This window comes from Pseudonaja textilis, chromosome 16 (genome assembly GCF_049901715.1).
Source record: "Pseudonaja textilis isolate UNSWEBS1 chromosome 16, rPseTex1.2, whole genome shotgun sequence".
Classification (NCBI taxonomy): Eukaryota; Metazoa; Chordata; class Lepidosauria; order Squamata; family Elapidae; genus Pseudonaja; species Pseudonaja textilis.
In genome coordinates this window covers 6,971,097-6,990,977 of record NC_142005.1, presented here as the reverse complement: position 1 = coordinate 6,990,977, position 19,881 = coordinate 6,971,097, and the positions used below count along the sequence as shown (strand labels likewise).

Genomic DNA, 19,881 nt, shown 5'->3' with positions numbered 1-19,881 from the left:
TGGCTGAGGGATTCTGGGAATTCCACAAGTCTGCAAGCTTGGGAATTCTGGGAGTTGAAGTATATATATTTTCCTGTTCAGCAGAGGCCAAAGAAGCTGTACTTCCCAGAAGCAACGATGCCCAATGGATCCTCCCTCCCGTTGCCTCCAAATATTCCAGGTACTTTCCGGCCATAGATGTATAATATACAGGTAATTCTTGACTTACAGCAATGCTCATTTAGTGACCATTCAAAGTTACAATGGTACTTTTTAAAAAGTGTCTGTCCTTTTGGGTTGCAGAGCCAAACCAGACAGTTATAGAGGTGCAGATGACAGACTCAATCATTCCTCTGTAGAACTGGATCAGCAGCTCCTTGGGCAGTTTGAGCTTTCTGAGTTGGCGCAAAAAGTACATTCTTTGTTGTGCTTTTTTGATGTTAGGTGTCCATTTTAGATCTTGTGGTACGACAGAACCTAGAAATTTGAAGGTCTCCACTGTTGACACTGTGTTGTCTCGTGATGAACCCAAGTGAATGAATGTCCTCTTTTCTCTTTATAGTTCAACCCTCACCCCCAATTTAGGACACCCCAAAGAATGGGCATTGGAAGCAGAGAAGAGCCAGAGGTCAAGGATCAGCGTTGGGACACAAACAGAGGACCTTACGGCGCTGGGGAAAGACAGAGAAACATTTCTTAGCAATGGAGGTCTTCAACAGGTGGAGGAGACCTCATCTACGAGGGGAAAGTCCTTTCAGGACCCTTCAAACGTTGGCGAGATGGACTTGGCTGAAGTTCTCGGCGGTCGTGGCCCTTTCAAAGTGGCCAAGAACTCCTTTGGGCTGTTAACCGAGACAGAAAACATGACTTCCGAGCTACAGACGGTCCAGGAGAATCCTGAAGCTCACAGCGCCAACCAATTTCCTTCCAGCGCGGGTCCCCAGGGAGCTCAAGATGTTGGAGAACCTCCGCCAGAGGCCACCAAGGAGAAACCTCCAAGCCCAGGGCAGCCACGGCTTGGGGGTCCTCCTCCAGGGCCGGGCACCCCCTCCCCAGAGCCCCCCTCAGAAGGGAGCAGCAGCAGCAGCACTGCGGCTTCCCCCATCCCCGCCGTTCATAATGTGATGGCCGCCAAAAAGGAGTTGTGAGTTTCTATACGTTAAGGGGAGGCATTTCCGAGGGGAGGAATTAAAAGAGAATCGATTTTGCAGGGACTTTTTCCCCTCCCTGGATTTATATATTTCGGGGGGAGATCAGCAATCTGAGGAAATCTAGAGTGGGCTTTGGAGAACCATTCATTTCCTGAAATGTCGTCCTTTCCCATTATAATTGTTTTTCCTTTTTCCTCTGCATGAAATCTGAATGTTTTTATTATAATTTTTCCTCTGTCTTTTGCATTATATCCGTCTTTCTATTCCGGTTCTTTTTCTTTCTTCCTTTGCATTCAACCCTTCCCTTCCTATTTTATTTTTCCTTTTTAAATTTCCCTGACATATATCTTTTCCTTTTCTTGCTACTATCTTTCTTTTTCCTTCTTCCTTTGCGTTAAACCTGAATCTTTCTATTATACAAGTGCCATATATATATATTGTATATTTCTCTATTATATTTCTTTTTCCTTCTTCCTTTCCATCAAACCTGACTCTTTTCTTTGTATTTTATTTTTTCCTTCTTCCTTTGCAGTCAACCCAAATATTTTTTCTGTTTCAATTATTTTTTCCTTCGCATTACATCTGTCTTTCCTTCCCATGATATTTCTTTTATCTCCTTCCTTTCGCTCAAATCCAACTCTCGCCTTTCTGTTCATTTTTTTCCCCTTCATCTTTTGCATTAAATCCAACTCCTTTTTTTCTTTCTTTTTCTTTTTTTTTCCTTCTTCCTTTGCGTCACGTCGGATTTCTTTCCTTTCCAGGCTGCGAAGAAACAGCTCTTCCGACAAACTGGTCAGGACCAAACAGCATCTCCAGAAGAAAGCTGCCTCAACTGCAAATCTTTTTAACCGGTCCAGCAGCCTCGAAAAGTGAGGGGGAAAAAGCACACGCACACACTTGCATATAATACGGGTAGTTCCTCCACTTACAACAGTTCATTTAGTGACCAATTGAAGTTACAACGGCACTGGGGGTGGGGTGGGGAAAGGACTTTTGACCATTTTTCACACTTAAAAGACCGTTGCAACATCCCTACAGTCACATGATCCAAATTCACTCATTTGGCAACTGGCTTGTATTTGCGACAGTCGCAGTGTTCCCTTTTGCAACCTTCTGGCGAGCAAATAATAATAATTGCTTAATAACTGGGGTGTTAATTTAACAGCTGCTGGGATTCCCTTAAGAACGGTGGCAAGAAAGGCTGTAAAATGGGGCAAAATTCACTTAACAGGGGCCCTCGCTTAGCAAACGGAAATTTCGGGCTCGATTGTGGTCATAAGACGAGGACTACCTATTGTCATGGTTAGCCGGCAGCAGGTGTGGAGGGCTGAGGAGAGAGAGGAGTCAGATGAGGGGCCAGGACCATTAGGGAGGGGACTGCTGCCTTCAGAGATTGTGAGGGCTGGCAGCAGCGATGAGGTTCCCGCGGAGCCTGTGCCAAGTGCGCATGCACGCAGGATTGCTCGTAGGAAAGAGCAGCTACAACAGCACGGGCGACTCAGGAGTAAGGCTGCAAGGTAATGGCCCCTCCTTCAAGCAGATGAAAGCCAGCTGTGAAACGAACGCACTTTGCAGGAAGCAAAGACGTTTTGAAACTCAGCCTCGTAGACATTCCAGTATCTTAAGTTGGTATTTGGTATTTTTGTGTTGCGAAGGCTCTTATCTGTTGTTCTTGGCAGCCTCGCACGGTTTTGACAAAGCTTGTGCTTACCAAAGTTAATCAGTTTGCAGCAGCCTTTTAACCGGGGATTCATAAGAATCATTAAAAGGTTTCTGTTCCCTTTGGCTCTTGTTTGTTTTATTGGAAAAGGGTTTGGGTCAGGTCACCTATCCATTGGCCCCAGTCGTGTTGTGGTTGGAGGGAAAAAGACGGGTGGATTTCAAGCTAGTCCCTCTAACTCAGCCCAAGAAACGGAGTGGGGAGTCCTGAGTTCGAATTCCTCCCCCCCCTTCAGCCTGAGGACTTTAGAGCCAGTTTTTCCTCACTGAGCTGAGCCTGCCCTGCAGAGAGGTTGTGGCGAGGAAAAGGAAGTGACAGCAATGCAATATACAAGCAAGTCCTTGCCTTAAGACCACAAATGGGACCAGAGTTTCCGCCGTTAAGCAGAGCAGGCGTTAAGCGAGTTGCGCCCGATTTTATGACCTTTTTAAGCTAGCCCAGCTTCCCCATGGGCTTCGCTTGTCAAAATCCAGCTGGGAAGGTCGCAAATGCCGATCACGTAACCGTGAGGATGCTTCTATGGTTGTAAGAGCGAGGACCAGTCATAAATCACTTTCTTGAGTGCCATTCTTACTTCTAACGGTCGCTGAACGAAGCGCCGTAAGTCAAGGACTTACCTGTGCAGGAAAACGGAAAAACGAAATGATTCAAAAATAGAAAGTAACCCTGTCGGATAAGCGGCGAACTTTCTGATGTTCTGTTTTCATCTTGCAGCCGATCGAAGGATCCCACCTTAAGTCCAGGTGAGCCACTGGCTTTGTTTTGTGTGTAAAGTGTGTTATTTTCCTCGACCAGGATGGGGGCTGCTGGTCGTATCTCTGAAACTGGGAGACCAAGGCTGCCAATGGTCACTCAGAGGCCCCTGAACCCCGAGAGGAATAGAAAATAAATATGAGGAGGAGGAGGAGGAGAAGAAGAAGGAAGAAGGAAGAAGGAAGAAGAAGAAGAAGAAGAAGAAGAAGAAGAAGAAGAAGAAGAAGAAGAAGAAGAAGAAGAAGAAGAAGAAGAAGAAGAAGACTTTGGAAAAAGAAAGCATGTGTTATCCCAATTGTAATTGGAGCCCTTGGAGCAACACCTAAAGGGCTGCCTCGCTATTTCGAAATCCTGAATTTATCAGACTTGAATACCCTGATTCTACAAAAAAAAACACCCTACTTGAAGCAGGTTATATCCTCCAACACTACCTGGACAGTTCCTAGGTCCTTGGTTAGGACTCGAGCTGTTGAGCTACCAACCAGACCCAAAGGCTGTGAATCTTACTAAAGATTAACTAATCATCATCATCTTGATACCCGTGCTTTGCTACGAAACTATGTGGTCAGGCTTAGTTTTTGGGGAGGGAAAATACCATAAGGGGGGGGAATTGTGCCTCTGCCTACCAGCATCCATCGGTATTCATCTGTCTAGCATCCAGTCAGTGCGCGAGAGAGTTGAGGGCTGTTTGGAAACTGAAGCAGTCTTTGCTGTGTGAGCAAGGAGGAGATAGCAAGGAGCCTGGGCGTGGCTTTAGCTCAACTGTTCTGTACTGAAGCTGTTTGGTGCTCTGAGACTGAAAATGGAACTCCTCTCCTCTGCTTGTGTTTTGCACTGGGGAGAGATTTCTTTCCAGGCGGGGAGGGGGAGTGGAACTCCTTAGCATCAGAGCATGTTAATAATAATATACGAAATGCTAATTTGCTCTGAGGGTCATTTGGAAAAAATCCTTTCTTAGTGAGCCCCTAGAAGCCGAGAGGAACATAGGTGCCAAATTTCAAATTTGTAGGCTTTACAGTTCTGGAGATTTTGTGATGATGTGTGAGGGGCATATTTTGCTTTTATAGAGAGAGATTTTTGCTGAGAAAAAAGTCAAACCGTCTTTCTGTTCTTCCCTGCAGGACCGACAGGCTCTCGGCGTTTGAATTATAACCTGGGTGAGGATCATTCCACAAGGAGTTACTGGCTGGTTCAGGGAGTGGGTTTAATTACGGGTGGATGGGAGATGGTTGGCCATCATTCTTGGGGTCTGGTAAAGCGTACCTCCACATACGACCGTCACTGACAACGTTTTGGGGTCAGAAATGGGCATTTGTCAGCAAAGAATGCCCAGTGAGGGAAAATGAGTTTGCTTAACGACCGTGGTGTTCGCTTAATGACTGTCATAAAATTCCTGACAGTCTTCCGGTTGTAATAATTCTTCTTCTTCTTCTTCTTCTTCTTCTTCTTCTTCTTCTTCTTCTTCTTCTTCTTCTTCTTCTTCTTCTTCTTCTTCTTCTTCTTCTTCTTCTCCTTCTCCTTCTCCTTCTCCTTCTCCTTCTCCTTCTCCTTCTCCTTCTTCTTCTTCTTCCCCCTCCTCCTCCTCCTCCTCCTCCTCCTCCTTCTTCTTCTTCTCCTTCTTCTTCTTCTTCCTCCTCCTCCTCCTCCTCCTCCTCCTCCTCCTCCTCCTCCTCCTCCTCCTCCTCCTCCTCCTCCTCCTCCTCCTCTTCTCCTTCTCCTTCTCCTCCTTCTCCTTCTCCTCCTTCTCCTTCTCCTTCTCCTTCTTCCTCTTCCTATCCCTATTTCCATCCTCCATCCCTTCAGAAGGACTTTCCATCAAGATGTTCCTGCGTGGCCGTCCCATCACCATGTACATCCCTTCTGACTTCCACAACTATGAAGAGCTGCGCATGGAGCTGCCAACACAGAAGCTGCAATTGGACTGGGTGTATCCTTCCGAGCGGCACGGTTTTCGGGCATCCTTCCCCTTTCCCCCAAACCGGAGTTTACTCGACCTAGACAACCTTCCGCTACAAGTAGTCCTTGACATACGGTTGCTCGGTTAGCAACCGTCTGAAGTTACGGCCGACCGACCGACGTATAACCCAGATCTCTGAAATTCTGACAGTCAACCGGAAAGGGGCCGACCGCCAGAACTTCCGATCCGGTCGTAAGTCCTCTTTTTCGGGTAGGCCATGACTTTCGATGGTCGTTAAAGCGACTGGAATTCTGGGAATTCACTGGCCGAGGTTATGCTCAAAGCTAATCTAGAAAAAGTCATCGCACTCTTTTTTCTTAACGCCTCTCCAGCTACGGTTACCGGGGACGCGATTGCCGTTCCAACCTCTACGTCTTAACATCGGGGGAGTTGGTGTACTTCATTGCCTGCGTGGTGGTGCTTTACCACGTCCAACGGCGCACCCAGCGCCACTATCTTCGCCACACTGACTGCGTGCGCTGGTGAGCGGGTGGGATTAGAGTCTGTCGAAGGCAGGACTAGAACTCTCAGGCTCCTGGGGATTGGCCCAAAGTCACCCAGCGGGCTTTCAAGTGAAAGGCGGGACTAGAACTCTCAGGCTCCTGGGGATTGGCCCAAAGTCACCCAGCTGGCTTTCAAGTGAAAGGCGGGACTAGAACTCTCAGGCTCCTGGTGATTGGCCCAAAGTCATCCAGATGGCTTTCAAGTGAAAGGCGGGACTAGAACTCTCAGGCTCCTAGTGATTGGCCCAAGATTTCCCTGCCGGCTTTCATGCCTAATGAGGAACTAGAACTGACTGCTTCCTGGTGATTGTCCCAAAGTCACCTGGCTGGTTTTCATACCTGTTGAAGAACTAGAACTCACTACCTCCTGGTGGTTGGCTCAAAGTCACCCAGCCACCTTTTATTCCTAAACTGGGTCTAGAATTCACCACCTCCCAGTGTTTGACCCTAAGTCACCTAGACAGCTTTCATGCCTAAGGAGGGACTAGAACTCCCAGTCTCCTGGTGACCTGCCGAAAGTCTCCCAGCCGGCTTTCATGCCTAATGAGAAACTAAAACTCACAGTCTCCTGGTGACTGGCCCAAAGTCACCCAGCCGGTTTTCATGCAAGGCTAGAATTCACCTTCTCCCTGATGATTGTCCAAAAATCACCCAGTTGGCTTTCTTGTCGAAGGCAGGATTAGAACTCACCATCTCCTGGTTTCTCCTTCAGAGGGGAAGCGATGGCGCATAGAATCCGAAAGGGTTTACAAGGGTTGCCCCCAGACAAATTTTGTACATTTTTTTGTAGCCTTGCAGTGCATCCCGACGGAGTCCGTGTGGCCTCGGGGCAGATGGCCGGCGTGGACAAAGACGGCAAGGTAACACCACCACCACCTGTTAGCCCTTCGAGGTAGTCCGTACAAGAAGCACAATCAAGAATAGTATAGCTAGTCCTCATTCAGTAACTGCCATTACCACAGGGAGTAAAAACCGACTTTACTCTCAATCTTCCTGTTTGCAACCTTTGCAAGTCTTCAAAACAAAACCAAGCCGAAGGGAGATTATATGCTCAGCCGTAGTTTTACTTCGCGCTACTTCATTTAATGACCATTTGGTTGTGGCTCCCAGTTTTGGTCACTAAACGAGGACTCCCTACAGCTCTTTCTGTCATTGCCGGCCGTAAATGTGAGGACCGGTTGTAAGTCCCTTTTTTGAGTGCCATTGTAACTTCGAGCAGTCACGAAACAAACAATGGTTAAGTCAAGGAGTACCTGTGGATGTGCTTTTTCTACTCCTTCAGCTTTGATGCTCAGAAATGATGACGTGGCTTTTTTGGGGTGGCGGGGTTCTTTCCTGCAGCCGCTGCAGCCCTTCGTTCACATCTGGGACTCCGTCACACTTCTGACCTTACAGCAGATTGGTCTGGGCAGCTTCGAGAGAGGCGTCGGTTCCCTGGCCTTCTCCACGGCGGTAAGTTTCCCAGTGTTGTGGTTCGCCAGCAACCTGTGTAGACAGCAGCGGAATCGGACAGTGGGGAAGAACGGGGACCAGTCCGGGAGTCTGGGGAGGACTCGGATGAGGGTCCTGCATCAAGACACTAGAGAGGGTCTCTTCTAAACCTCTTTCTCCATCCATTATACAGCTGGGGCTATGCTGTCTCTTATCTGACCCTTTTGGGGGACATCTTTTCAGCCATTCCCCAAGGTCTTTCTCACATAATATTAATGCCATCTTCTTCATAGCCCTAGAAACTAGGGACGGTCCCTCCTGAGCCTGTCCATTATAGAGCCAAGGGCTTGGCTGTCTCTTATCTGACTGTTCCCTGGACAAGATCCTTGTCCTTGTGCCCCTAAGACTTCCTCCTTTACAGCCTGGGAAACTAGAGAAAGTCCCTTTTGAGCCCTTTTCTCCATCCATTATGCAGCCGAGGGCTCAGCTGTCTCTTATCTGCCTTCCACGGCACCTTTTCATCCATCCCCCAAGGTCTTTCCCGCACACCGTTCCACCCTGACCTGCCATTCTTTTCCCCCCTTCTCAGGACGAGGGCGCCTACCTGTGTGTGATCGACGAGTCCAACGAACACATGCTCTCGGTATGGGATTGCGTCCGTGGCACCAAGCAAGCCGAAATCAAGGTGAGAGGTAGAAAGAGCCACATGTGGGATGCAATGATGCTGGCTTGTTAGCCAGATGTTTGTTTGTTTGTTTTAAGTGGGAGGAGCTTTCAGGGACGGAAGCACCCACGACCAGCAAAGTCAATGGGGAAGCCAGATTCACTGAACGACCGTGTCCCTAACTGAACGACCGCAGCGATTCAGTTAACCCCGCTGGCAAGAACGGTCATGAAATGGGGGCAAAACTCCTTAGCAATGGAAATGTTGCGCTCAATTGTGGTCGTAAGCCAAGGGCGACCCCCATTTGTAGGAGTGGCGGCTGCCCACATGAATTGGAGGTTTTGATCCTGCAGGATCCACCCGTTGCACATGCGTGAACGAATCCTGATGGATCCCCTAGACTGAGAGGTGTTTTTTTTCTTTTTCCGCTCTTCCTTTTTTTGCTATCCAGAGCACCAATGAATCCGTCCTGATGGTGGAGTTTAATCCCCAAGACAGCAGCAACATCATCACCGCTGGAAAGTCGCACGTCTATTTCTGGACCTGGGCCGGAAGCAGCTTAACCAAGAAACAGGGGATCTTTGGGGTAAAAGAATCTAGGAAGGAAGGAAGGAAGGAAGGAAGGAGATTGAGAGGAGGAAGAAGATAGGGGAGAAAAGGAAGGAAGGAAGAAGGAAGGAAGGAAGGAAGGAAGAGGAAGGAAGGAAGGAAGGAGATCGAGAGGGAGGAAGAAGATAGGGGAGAAAAGGAAGGAAGGAAGAAGGAAGGAAGGAAGGAAGGAAGGAAGAGGAAGGAAGGAAGGAAGGAGATTGAGAGGGAGGAAGAAGATAGGGGAGAAAAGGAAGGAAGGAAGGAAGGAAGGAAGGAAGGAAGGAAGGAAGGAAGGAAGGAAGGAGATCGAGAGGGAGGAAGATAGGGGAGAAAAGGAAGGAAGAAGGAAGGAAGGAAGGAAGGAAGGAAGGAGATCAAGAGGGAGGAAGAAGATAGGGAAGAAGAGGAAGGAAGAAGGAAGGAAGGAAGGAAGGAAGGAAGGAAGGAAGGAAGGAAGGAAGGAAGGAAGGAAGGAAGGAAGATTGATTTTGTGCTTAAGGCGGGACTAGAACTCATGGTCTCCTGGTGATTGGCTCAAAGTCATCCACTCAGCTTTCATGCCCAAGGTGGAACTAGAATTCACTATCTTCTGGTGAATTGTGCAAAATCACCCAGCCAGCTTTCACACTTAAGCTGGGACTAGAATTCACCATCTCCTGGGGACTGGCCCAAAATTCACTCAGGCAGCTTTCATGGCTAAGGTGGTACTAGAACTCACTGTCTCCTGGTGATTGGCCCAAAATCATACAATCGGCTTTTCTGCCTAAGGCGGGACTAGAATTCACTGTCCCTGGTGATTGGCCCAAAGTCCCCCAACCAGCTTTCGTGGCTAAGACAGTAGTAGAACTCAACATCTCCTGGCGATCAGTCAAAAGTTATCCAATCATCTTGCAATCCATGCAATCGGTCCCAAGTCACCTAGTCAGCTTTCCTGCCTGAGGCGGGACTAGAATTCACCATCTCCTGGTTTCTAGCCTGGCGCCTCAAATCACGAGGCCAACCTGGTCTTTTGTGTTACCAACTTCTTCCCTCGGTTTTCCCTTTCCAGAAATACAAGAAACCCAAGTTTATCCAGTGCTTCGTGTTTGATACCAATGGGGACGTCCTCACCGGAGATTCCGAAGGCAACATCCTGACCTGGGCCAGGGCGGCGGCCGACATTCGCACTTTGGGCAAGGGGGCGAAAGGTAGGCAAGGGGGGGGAAGGCCGAGACGTCCATCAGGATAGGGAAGATGTGTTGTGGCCCGCCAGCGGCCAGCAGATTCGGACAGGGAGGAGGTTGAGGAGGAACCTGGCCCAGTCCTGGAGTCTGGGGAAGGTTCTGACGAGGGCTCTGCGTCGGAGGCAGAGATGGGGCCAGCGCTTTCCGACAGCTATCAGCTGCCTTCAGCATGGGAGATCAGTGGGGAAGAAGAACGGCTGGAGCCTGTTCCCAGCGTGCTTATGCACAGAGGTGCCAGAAGAAGGGAATTCACTGGAGAGGAATATCACTGTAAACTAAACAAAAGGGGTTTTATCGGGACGAGGAGTCGGCTTCGTGCTGTTGGAGAATCCTGGGTCGTCATCAGAACAAGATGGACATTGCAATTGCAATTGTGGGCCGGTTCTTCCTTTCGCAGAGACCTACCAGATCAGCAAGCAAACCCACGCTCACGAAGGAAGCATCTTCTGCCTCTGTCTGTGCCGTGATGGTTCGGTCCTGAGTGGGGGCGGCAAGGACCGGCGTTTGGTTCAATGGAGCCCCCTCCTCACTGTCCTGCAGGAGGTGGAGGTAAGTGTGTGTGTGTGTGTGTGTGTGTGTGAAACAGACTTCAGGAGGGGCAGCTCAGGACACGTTGCTTGGCATTTTTTTCCCTCACTCTTTTTTTTTGTAAAGTTTTTATTTTTATTTTTAAACATACTGGCATCATTTTCTCCCTCGCTAATGAGGACTAGAGCCTTGTGGAGGCTCAGAAGGGGCTTGTTAGCCCTTTGCGGCAGTCCAGCCCAGAGAAGAAACAAAGTTATGAATAACTAATTCACGCAGTCCTTGACTCGTAAAACATTTCTTTAGTGACCGTGGGGGTAGGCAGGTTTGATCGTATTCTCGTTTTGAATTATTATTTTTTTTAAAAAAAATCTTTTGGCTCAGATACCGGAGCAATTCGGTGCCGTGCGTACTATCGCAGAAGGCGAGAGCGGGGAGCTTTTGGTGGGGACCACACGCAACGCCCTGCTACGCGGCAGTTTGGCCGAGGGCTTCAAACCCATCATCCAGGTGAGCAGAGATGCCCCAAAGTCAACCCTCCTCCTAGCTCCTCCTCCAGCCTCCCACTCTAGACGAGAAGGGAATTAAGAATGAAGGAATGGAATGGAGCGGAACAGAGAATGGAATACAGAATGGAGCAGACTAGAATATAGAAGATAAAATATAGAGTAGAGTAGAGTAGAGGAGTAGAGAATAGGATAGGATAGGATAGAGAATAAAATAAAAAATAGAATAGAATAGGAAAAAGTAGAATAGAATAGAACTATAAATAGAATAAAATATAGGATAGAATAGAACATAAAAAATAGAATAGAATAGAAAAAAGTAGAATGGAATGGAATGGAATGGAATAGAATAGAATAGAATAGAATAGAATAGAATAGAATAGAATAGAATAGAATAGAATAGAATAGGAAATAGAATAGAATAGAAAACAGAATAGAATAGAAAACAGAATAGAATAGATATTGGAATGTAAAATAGAATAGAATAAGGACTAGAATAGAATAGAATAGAACAGAACAGAACAGAACAGAACAGAATAGAATAGAATAGAATAGGAAAAAGTAGAAGAGAAGAGAATATAGAATAGAATAGAATATAGGATAGAATAGAAAATAAAAAATAGAAGAGAATAGAAAAAGTAGAAGAGAATATAATATAGAATAGAAAATAGAGTAGAATAGGAAAAAGAATAGAATAGAATATAGAATAGAATATAGAATAGAATAGAAAACAGAATAGAATAGATATTGGAAAGTAGAATAGAATAGAATAAGAACGAATAGAATAGAATCGAATAAGGAATAGAATAGAATAGGCTGGAAGGGGCCTCAGAGGTCTTCTAGTCCAACCCCTCTGCTCAAGCAGGAAACCCTACACCATTTCAGACAAGTCTCTTCTTAAAAACTTCCAGTGATGAAGCACCCGCAAGTTCTAGCGCTCTTCTTTGGGGCAGCCCCTCAAATACCGGAAGACGGCTATCCGGTCGCCCCCTCGTCCTTCTTTTCTTTAAGACTGGCCCAACGTTCTCGGCCCCAACCCCGTTCCCTTCCTTTGCAGGGCCACACGGACGAACTCTGGGGCCTGGGGACTCACCCCTCCCGGGATCTTTTCGTGACTTGTGGCTATGACAAGCAGCTCTGCCTGTGGGATGGGAGCGAGCATATGATGGCTTGGAGCCTCACCTTAGAGGTACCGTACCTGGCGGGAAGGAATATTACCACCACGGGCAGCCACTGGGCTTGCAGCTGTTTGTTTAAGCGGCCGCCCAGCTGCAGCGGCCCTGAGAAACAGCGACTTACGGCTGATCCTCACACTGATGGCTATTGCCATCCTTCCCTCCCCCCTCTCCTCTCTTTCTCTCTCCGTCTCTTCCTCCTTCTCCCTCTCTCTCTGTCTCTTTCTCTCTCTCTCTCTCCCTCCTCCCTTCTCTTTTCTCTCTTTCTCCCTCCCTCCCTTCCACTCATTCTCCCTCTTTCTCCCTCCCTCTCCCTCCCTCCCCCTCTCCTCTCTCTCTTTTTCTCTCTCTCTTTCTCCTTCTCCCTCTCTCTCCATCTCTCTGTCTCTGTGTGTGTCTCTCTCTCTCCCTCCCTCCCTTTCTATTCCCCAGGAAACAGGACTCTGCGCTGATTTCCACCCCAGTGGGAAAGTGGTGACCGTGGGACTCAGCACTGGACGGTAAGTCTCTCCCCTCCCCCCACTCCCTGGCCATCTGCCCTGGGACTCAGCCGGGTGGGTGACCCTTCCTGTTGGTTTTGGGAAGGGCTTCTTCCAAAGACAGCAGAAAAAAAACTCAGTTCCTCTGTCCTACCCTGCAGGGTGGGTGGGTGCCAGCTGGGGTGGAATGGATTTCACTTTCTCCATAGCTGCTAAAAATCTCGGGTGGGAAAAGAAAGATGCTTGGGTAAGATCAAACTTACACCTTTTAATCTCTCTCAGGTGGCAGGTGTTGGACACGGAGACGCGGCAGGTGTTGTCCAGCTACACGGATGGAAATGAGCAGCTGTCTGTAGTACGTTATTCCCCAGGTGAGGTTTTCTGTTTACTTTTGATCTTTTTATGTCTGTTGAGTTCTTGGTATTCTCTGAGCTTGGTTGTCCCACTGCAGACGTTTCATTACCAGGCTATTTGACATCAGCAGTGCCTGGGGGAGTGAAGTGGTCTGGTTATTTAAATCTAATAGCTTTCTCTGACAGTCTTGGGATGTCCTTCCTTCCTTCCTTCCTTCCTTCCTTCCTTCCTTCCTTCCTTCCTTCCTTCCTTCCTTCCTTCCTTCCTTCCTTCCTTTTTCTCCCCTATCTTCTTCCTCCCTCTCGGTCTCCTTCCTTCCTTCCTTCCTTCCTTCCTTCCTTCCTTCCTTCCTTCCTTCCTTCCTTCCTTCCTTTCTTCTTCCTTCCTTCCTTTTCTCCCCTATCTTCTTCCTCCCTCTCGGTCTCCTTCCTTCCTTCCTTCCTTCCTTCCTTCCTTCCTACCTACCTACCTTCCTTCTCTCCCCTATCCTCTTCCTCCCTCTCGGTCTCCTTCCTTCCTTCCTTCCTTCCTTCCTTCCTTCCTTCCTTCCTTCTCTCCCCTATCCTCTTCCTCCCTCTCGGTCTCCTTCCTTCCTTCCTTCCTTCCTTCCTTCCTTCCTTCCTTCCTTCCTTCCTTCCTTCCTTCCTTCCTTCCTTTTCTCCCCTATCTTCTTCCTCCCTCTCAATCTCCTTCCTTCCTTCCTTCCTTCCTTCCTTCCTTCCTTCCTTCCTTCCTTCCTTCCTTCCTTCCTTCCTTCCTTCCTTTTCTCCCCTATCTTCTTCCTCCCTCTCGATCTCCTTCCTTCCTTCCTTCCTTCCTTCCTTCCTTCCTTCCTTCCTTCCTTCCTTCCTTCCTTCCTTCCTTCCTTCCTTCTTTTTCTCCCCTATCTTCCTCCCTCTCGATCTCCTTCCTTCCTTCCTTCCTTCCTTCCTTCCTTCCTTCCTTCCTTCCTTCCTTCCTTCCTTCCTTCCTTTCCTCCCCCTCCCTCCCTCCTCCCTCTATTGTTTCTTCTTTGATTCTTCCTCTGGTGTTGTTTTCTGCTAATCTGGGTGTTAGAAACTACCTCTGAACTAAAACTGGTGAGACAAGCTGCTTACATAAACAGCCAGCACACTTCACTCCCCCATGCACTGATGATGTTATATAGCTTGGTAGCATAACATCTGCAAAAAAAACCAACCAACCTCTGAGAGCATCGGTAACCCGCCGTTCAACCCTGAGCTACAAATATTTTCTAAAATTGGATTTACGTGGGTTTTTCTTTGGTTGGTGAAGGAAAAGCAGAGAAACGGAGCAAGATCAGATCTTAGGGTCTCCCTTCCGTATTAATTGGCTGGCTACCTGTTTTCGTCACTTCTGATCTCCTAAATGATGGTCACATCCGAGATTTATGGGAAATTCATTTATCAGTGGAGGAAAATTCCCCCTCCAATCTAAACATCTGGCTGACTGTGCAACCAACCATCACAATTCCTTCGCTGATGGAGATAGCTGACTTCCTTTTTCCTTCCTACTTTAAATTTGGTTTTTTCCCCCCCCCCCCTCTCTTTTTTTATGGTAGATGGAGAGTTTTTGGCCATCGGTTCCCATGACAACTTCATCTATATATATAGTGTGGAAGAGAAAGAGCATAAATATACTCGTTTCGGCCGCTGCACGGTGAGTTTGAAGGACAAGGAACATAGAAAAAAAAAGCCAGGGAGGATGGTTAATTTCGGTGATGGAAGAATGAAACAAATATACCGAAAGAAATTTCTTCCAGGGAGTTTATTTATTTATTCTGTTAATTATTATGGCCGCTCATCTTAATCAAATAGCTCTGGGCCACTGACAAGCATAAAAAAAAACCTGACAATGGTTTGTATAAAAAGCAGTTCAAAAAAGCCAATTCAAAACGCCAGATAAAAGAAAATAAACTGTAAGAGGAGACTTAAGAGAAAAATGCAATTTTCATTCCATCTTAGCTCAAAAGGGGAATTACAGTTTAGTAAACCGCCATAAAAATTTGAAAATTTTGATCTTTTGGCCCAGTTCGGTTTTTTTTTTTTTCTTATCCTTCGTTTTCTTGCCACTCAGAAAGTATCAGATAATCGATCTCTTCAATAAAGTCACAAGTTTTCTCTCACTTCAGGGACATTCTAGTTTCATCACTCATCTGGATTGGTCCAAAGATGGGAAATTCATCATGTCCAATTCCGGGGATTATGAAATCTTGTATTGTAAGTTTACTTTTGATAATGCAGCTGCTGGCTTTTTCCCTCACAAACGTCAAGAGAGAGAGAGTTTGACCTAGTGGGGAAGGCACCAATGCTACGTAGAAACCAGGAGTTCTAATTCCGCCTTAGGCATGAAAGCCAATTGGGTGACTTTGGGCGCAATCACCAGGAGACTGGGAGTTCTAGTCCCACTTTTACAGTAGCTGCAAAAGTCAGCTAGGTGTTTTGGGGCCAATCACCAGGAGACTACTGGGAGTTCTAGTCCCACTTTTACAGTAGCTGCAAAAGTCAGCTAGGTGTTTTGGGGCCAATCACCAGGAGACTGGGAGTTCTAGTCCCATTTTAGGCATGAAACCTGGCTGACTGGCTTTGGGCCAATCACTAGGAGACTGGGAGTTCTAGTCCCATTTTAGGCATGAAACCTGGCTGACTGGCTTTGGGCCAATCACTAGGAGACTGGGAGTTCTAGTCCCATTTTAGGCATGAAAGCTGGCTGACTGACTTTGGGCCAATCACTAGAAGTCAGTGAGTTCTGGACATGCCTTGGGCATGAAAGCCAATTGGGTAACTTTGGGCGCAATCACCAGGAGACTGGGAGTTCTAGTCCCACTTTTACAGTAGCTGCAAAAGTCAGCTAGGTGTTTTGGGGCCAATCACCAGGAGACTGGGAGTTCTAGTCCCACTTTTACAGTAGCTGCAAAAGTCAGCTAGGTGTTTTGGGGCCAATCACCAGGAGACTACTGGGAGTTCTAGTCCCACTTTTACAGTAGCTGCAAAAGTCAGCTAGGTGTTTTGGGGCCAATCGCCAGGAGACTACTGGGAATTCTAGTTCTGCCTTAGGCATGAAAGTCGGCTGGGTGACCTTGGATCAGACCCTCCTGCTCATCCAGCCCACCACACAGGATTGTTGTTGTGGGGAAAAATAGAAGAAGGAAAGTGCGTTAGGTAGGTTAGTTGTAAAAAAAAAAATGAAGGTGTGATAGAAACATGATGATGAAGATGATGTTGTTGTTGTTGTCAGGGCCATTATCAGGGTCAAGGGTGACAATAAATTATGCGTCTCAGAGTCGGCTAGCTGTCAGGATTAGTCGCAGTTGCCCCAATTAAATCATGAGTCTCAAGCCAAACTTCCAAAACTTCCAAAGGATTTATTGGGAGGAACCATGCTGGCACTGCCTGGGTGTAGCAGACTCTGAGACACATCATTCATTGTCACCCTTGACCCTGGCTTTCCCCACCCCCACCCCCTGGGTGTATCGTAATTCATATTCTCCAATGGGACACCTCCATAGCTCAGAGTCATCCATCACGCTCTCCCGTTAGATATTCGCTGCAGCAGAAACTTCAGTCACCTTGTTGCTATCTTTGAAAAACTATTTACGGAATGCACTTTCCATTTCCAAGTGGCCGCACTGCTCAACCTCTCCCTTTCTGTTCTCAACTCTTAACAAGACCAAAGGAAATATTTCATGAGTTAACAAATAATAAAATAACAATAGTGATTTGTTTTCAGGGGAGGTGGCTAAAGGTTGTAAGCTCCTACGGAACCGGTTTGATAACAGGGACCGAGAATGGGCCTCCTACACCTGCGTTCTGGGTTTCCATGTTTTTGGTAACTATTTTAATTGCTTGGAGGGTGGTTGGAGTTTTTGTCAGCGGCCCAGAATCCCCTGGAATGGGCAGGCATCACCAATCGAACCGATCAGATTAAATTCTCCTTTTTCTTTTCTTCTTTCTTCTTCTCTTAACCTCCCAACCTCCCAGGGGTTTGGCCGGATGGCTCGGACGGCACGGATATCAACTCCCTTTGCCGTTCTCACAACGAACGCGTGGTAGCCGTGGCGGACGATTTTTGCAAAGTGCACCTCTTCCAGTACCCGTGCGCCAAGCCCAAGGTAGGAGGGAGGGCAGTAAGGAAGAAGGGCACCCTTCCTGGGAAGGAGAATCTCTCTCTCTATATATAAAAGCAAAATATGCCACTCACGCATCATCACAAAATCTCCAGAACCGTAAAGCCTACAAACTTGAAATTTGGCACGTAGGTTCCTCTTGGCTTCTAGGGGCTCACTAAGAAAGGATTTTTCCAAATGACCCTCAGAGCATTTAGAGTATTTCCTAAATTATTATTATTAACACACTCTGATGCTAAGGAGTTTTACTCCCCCTCTATCCTAGTGTTAGTATAATCTAGTAGTAGGGGAATAATAGTAATACAGTTTTAGTAAATAAGTTGACCGTGTTGTGGGAATTAGTTGTTTAGCACAGGGATGTAATACCGAAAAAACCTCCTTGTGTGTCTAGTTGTTTCTAAGTGTTTCTTCTCTCCACCCCAACATCCTCGTTCTTCCACAGGCTCCAAGCCACGTCTACATCGGCCACGGCAGCCACGTCACCAATGTCCGCTTCACCCACGACGATGGCCACCTCATTTCCATGGGGGGCAAGGACACGAGCATCTTCCAATGGCGGGTGCTGGGGGGCAGCCCTCCGGCCAGCCGTTCCCTCTCCTCCGTTTCCTCATACGAAGCTGGGTCCAGCACCTGAAGTTGCCGAAATCCGGACCGGGAACATCTTTCAGGATGGCGACCGAATCCTCGCGTGGGTGGGGGAAATGCTCGGAGAGATCTCCAACGTTGATCGGAGGATCCCATATTTTTTTTTTTGGACCAGTTTTTTGGCCTCCTTTCCGCCTTCCGCCTTCGTTGGAGGATTTTCGTTTGCTAACCGTGCCGTCGTTTGCTTATTAACCCAAGGTGTAGGGGCAGCAGCAAAGCAGACCAGGCCGAACAACCCGCCGTGCAAAATAAAACGTGGTGCGTGAAATGTGATGCGTCGAAAAAGCGTCACCTGGTGGGTTGGGAGGATGGAGAGGCTGCTGAGAGAGACAGCAGGAAGGTAAAAGAGCCAGATTGTTAAGGTATTCAGATTTAATAGCTGACCGGCTGTTGTAAGGCTGATGCGATGAGGATGAATCAGCATGGTTATTGCCGCTTTAAAACTGAGGATGGGTCCCACAGGGTTTTACCACTTTAAGAAGCTGTCTCTCTGTATATGAGGCCATGAGAGGACATACCTTTCTCTCCTTGTGTCCTGTATCCATTGTAGAGTTCTCTGTGTAGAGTTACGAGGATTAATTGCTTGTCAGATATTTGCCTCCGGGTTTTGCTCGGCTTTCGCTCTGTACAGACCTCAAAAGTTCTGGATTTTCAAAGCCTGAGAAAAGAGGGGGAATTGGATCGCTGATTTATCCCTGTTCAGGCAGTCCTTGACTTATGACCCAATCTGGGCTGAGAATTTCCGATGCTAAGCAAGACGCTCGTTGACAACCATTTTCTTAAACAACTTTTTTTTTTTGGCCACGGGTGTTAAGCAAATCACTGCCATCATTCAGTGAGTCACCCAGTCATTAAGCGGATCTGGCTCCCCCCCGCCCATCGTTCAGCGAGATGCGCCCGATTTCATGGGCTTTTTGCCACGGCGGTTAAACTCACGTCAAGCCATCCATGCAAAATGTTTTTTTTGGGGGGGAAAAAGGACCGTTTGGGATCCCTTTGCTTACTAAATTCAGGATGAATCTCCTATGAGGAGGCAGTGATGGTAGCGTGGACCTCACCGAAAATTAAGAAATAAATAAAATTAAATATCTAAGCCAGGGGTCTCCAACCTTGGCAACCTTAAGCCTGGAGGACTTCACTTCCCAGAATTTCCCAGCCAGCTTTGCTGGAGGACTTCAATTCCCAGAATTTCCCAGCCAGCTTTGCTAGAGGACTTCAATTCCCAGAATTCCCCAGCCAGCTAGGGAATTCTGGGAGTTGAAGTACTCCAGGCTTAAAGTTGCTAAGGTTGAAGACCCCTGAATTCTAAGCACTCACACCCGTGAAGTAGGATTTTCCATTCTGACCTTCATAAAAGTGCACAAAATGAAAATGTTCGTTGAACTCCGAAAACAGTTTGGAGTTTTAGAAGGAAAAAGTTAGGAAGTACTCCATAAAAAACCAACAACTCTCGATTCTGTTTTTCCTTATCATTCTGGACCTGGCTGGATCCAACGTGTAAATAGGCACACAAAAAGGACAGTTTAGATATTTGGAGAGGGGAATAATAAATGTTTGCATCTCAAATCGTGATAAGCCTTTCTCTTTTTTTTTCCTGCTGGATCTTTGGGGTTTGGCAAGGCAAAGATCACCAAATCTAACCCTGGTTTAGTGTGACCGGTTTTGAGTTACGTGGAGATTTCCTGCCAAAATTTACTTCCCATTGGAAAACATTGAACTATGTTGTACATATACAGGTAGTCCTCAATTTACGATGGTTAAGTCGTGGCGGTCGTAAAGCGGGTCACTATGGGCATGACTGAGGGATCCTGGGAAATGTAGTCCCTATTCCAAGTTCCTTTTTTTGTTTACATCAGCGTTTTTCAACCATAGCAACTTTAAGATGGGTGGACTTCCACTCCCAGAATCCCCTAGCCAGCATGCTTAATCAAGGTGGACTTCAAATTCCAGAATTTCCCATCCATCAAACCATTTACTCACACCAAACAGTTGTAGGATTTCCTTCTGTCACTATGCCATGTATCACTGTGTCATGTTTTAAGATGGGTAGACTTCAAATCCCAGAATTCCCCAGCCATCATGTTTTAAGACGGGTGGAC

The 19,881-nt window shown here is 47.2% G+C and overlaps 1 protein-coding gene across 4 annotated transcripts in view; it reads left to right on the top strand.

Annotated features, from left to right (window-relative positions):
* EML3 (EMAP like 3) overlaps nucleotides 1-19,348 on the top strand; it is a 31,939-nt gene extending 12,591 nt beyond the window's left edge. For 2 of the 4 annotated variants that reach the window (XM_087913788.1, XM_087913786.1), the window contains exons 3-24: nucleotides 82-160; nucleotides 542-1,123; nucleotides 1,892-1,999; nucleotides 3,565-3,593; nucleotides 4,725-4,760; nucleotides 5,407-5,530; nucleotides 5,893-6,042; nucleotides 6,854-6,923; nucleotides 7,405-7,515; nucleotides 8,084-8,179; nucleotides 8,610-8,744; nucleotides 9,798-9,936; nucleotides 10,370-10,521; nucleotides 10,882-11,007; nucleotides 12,061-12,192; nucleotides 12,611-12,678; nucleotides 12,940-13,028; nucleotides 14,573-14,670; nucleotides 15,143-15,230; nucleotides 16,741-16,839; nucleotides 16,992-17,122; nucleotides 17,580-19,348. In XM_087913788.1, the coding sequence (XP_087769914.1) occupies nucleotides 82-160; nucleotides 542-1,123; nucleotides 1,892-1,999; nucleotides 3,565-3,593; nucleotides 4,725-4,760; nucleotides 5,407-5,530; nucleotides 5,893-6,042; nucleotides 6,854-6,923; nucleotides 7,405-7,515; nucleotides 8,084-8,179; nucleotides 8,610-8,744; nucleotides 9,798-9,936; nucleotides 10,370-10,521; nucleotides 10,882-11,007; nucleotides 12,061-12,192; nucleotides 12,611-12,678; nucleotides 12,940-13,028; nucleotides 14,573-14,670; nucleotides 15,143-15,230; nucleotides 16,741-16,839; nucleotides 16,992-17,122; nucleotides 17,580-17,771 (2,834 nt within the window). In that variant the 3' untranslated portion in view covers nucleotides 17,772-19,348. The remainder of the gene's footprint in view (nucleotides 1-81; nucleotides 161-541; nucleotides 1,124-1,891; nucleotides 2,000-3,564; nucleotides 3,594-4,724; nucleotides 4,761-5,406; nucleotides 5,531-5,892; nucleotides 6,043-6,853; nucleotides 6,924-7,404; nucleotides 7,516-8,083; nucleotides 8,180-8,609; nucleotides 8,745-9,797; nucleotides 9,937-10,369; nucleotides 10,522-10,881; nucleotides 11,008-12,060; nucleotides 12,193-12,610; nucleotides 12,679-12,939; nucleotides 13,029-14,572; nucleotides 14,671-15,142; nucleotides 15,231-16,740; nucleotides 16,840-16,991; nucleotides 17,123-17,579) is intronic. The other 2 variants (XM_087913789.1, XM_087913787.1) reach the window with 2 other exon arrangements.
* Nucleotides 19,349-19,881: the final 533 nt, after the last annotated feature.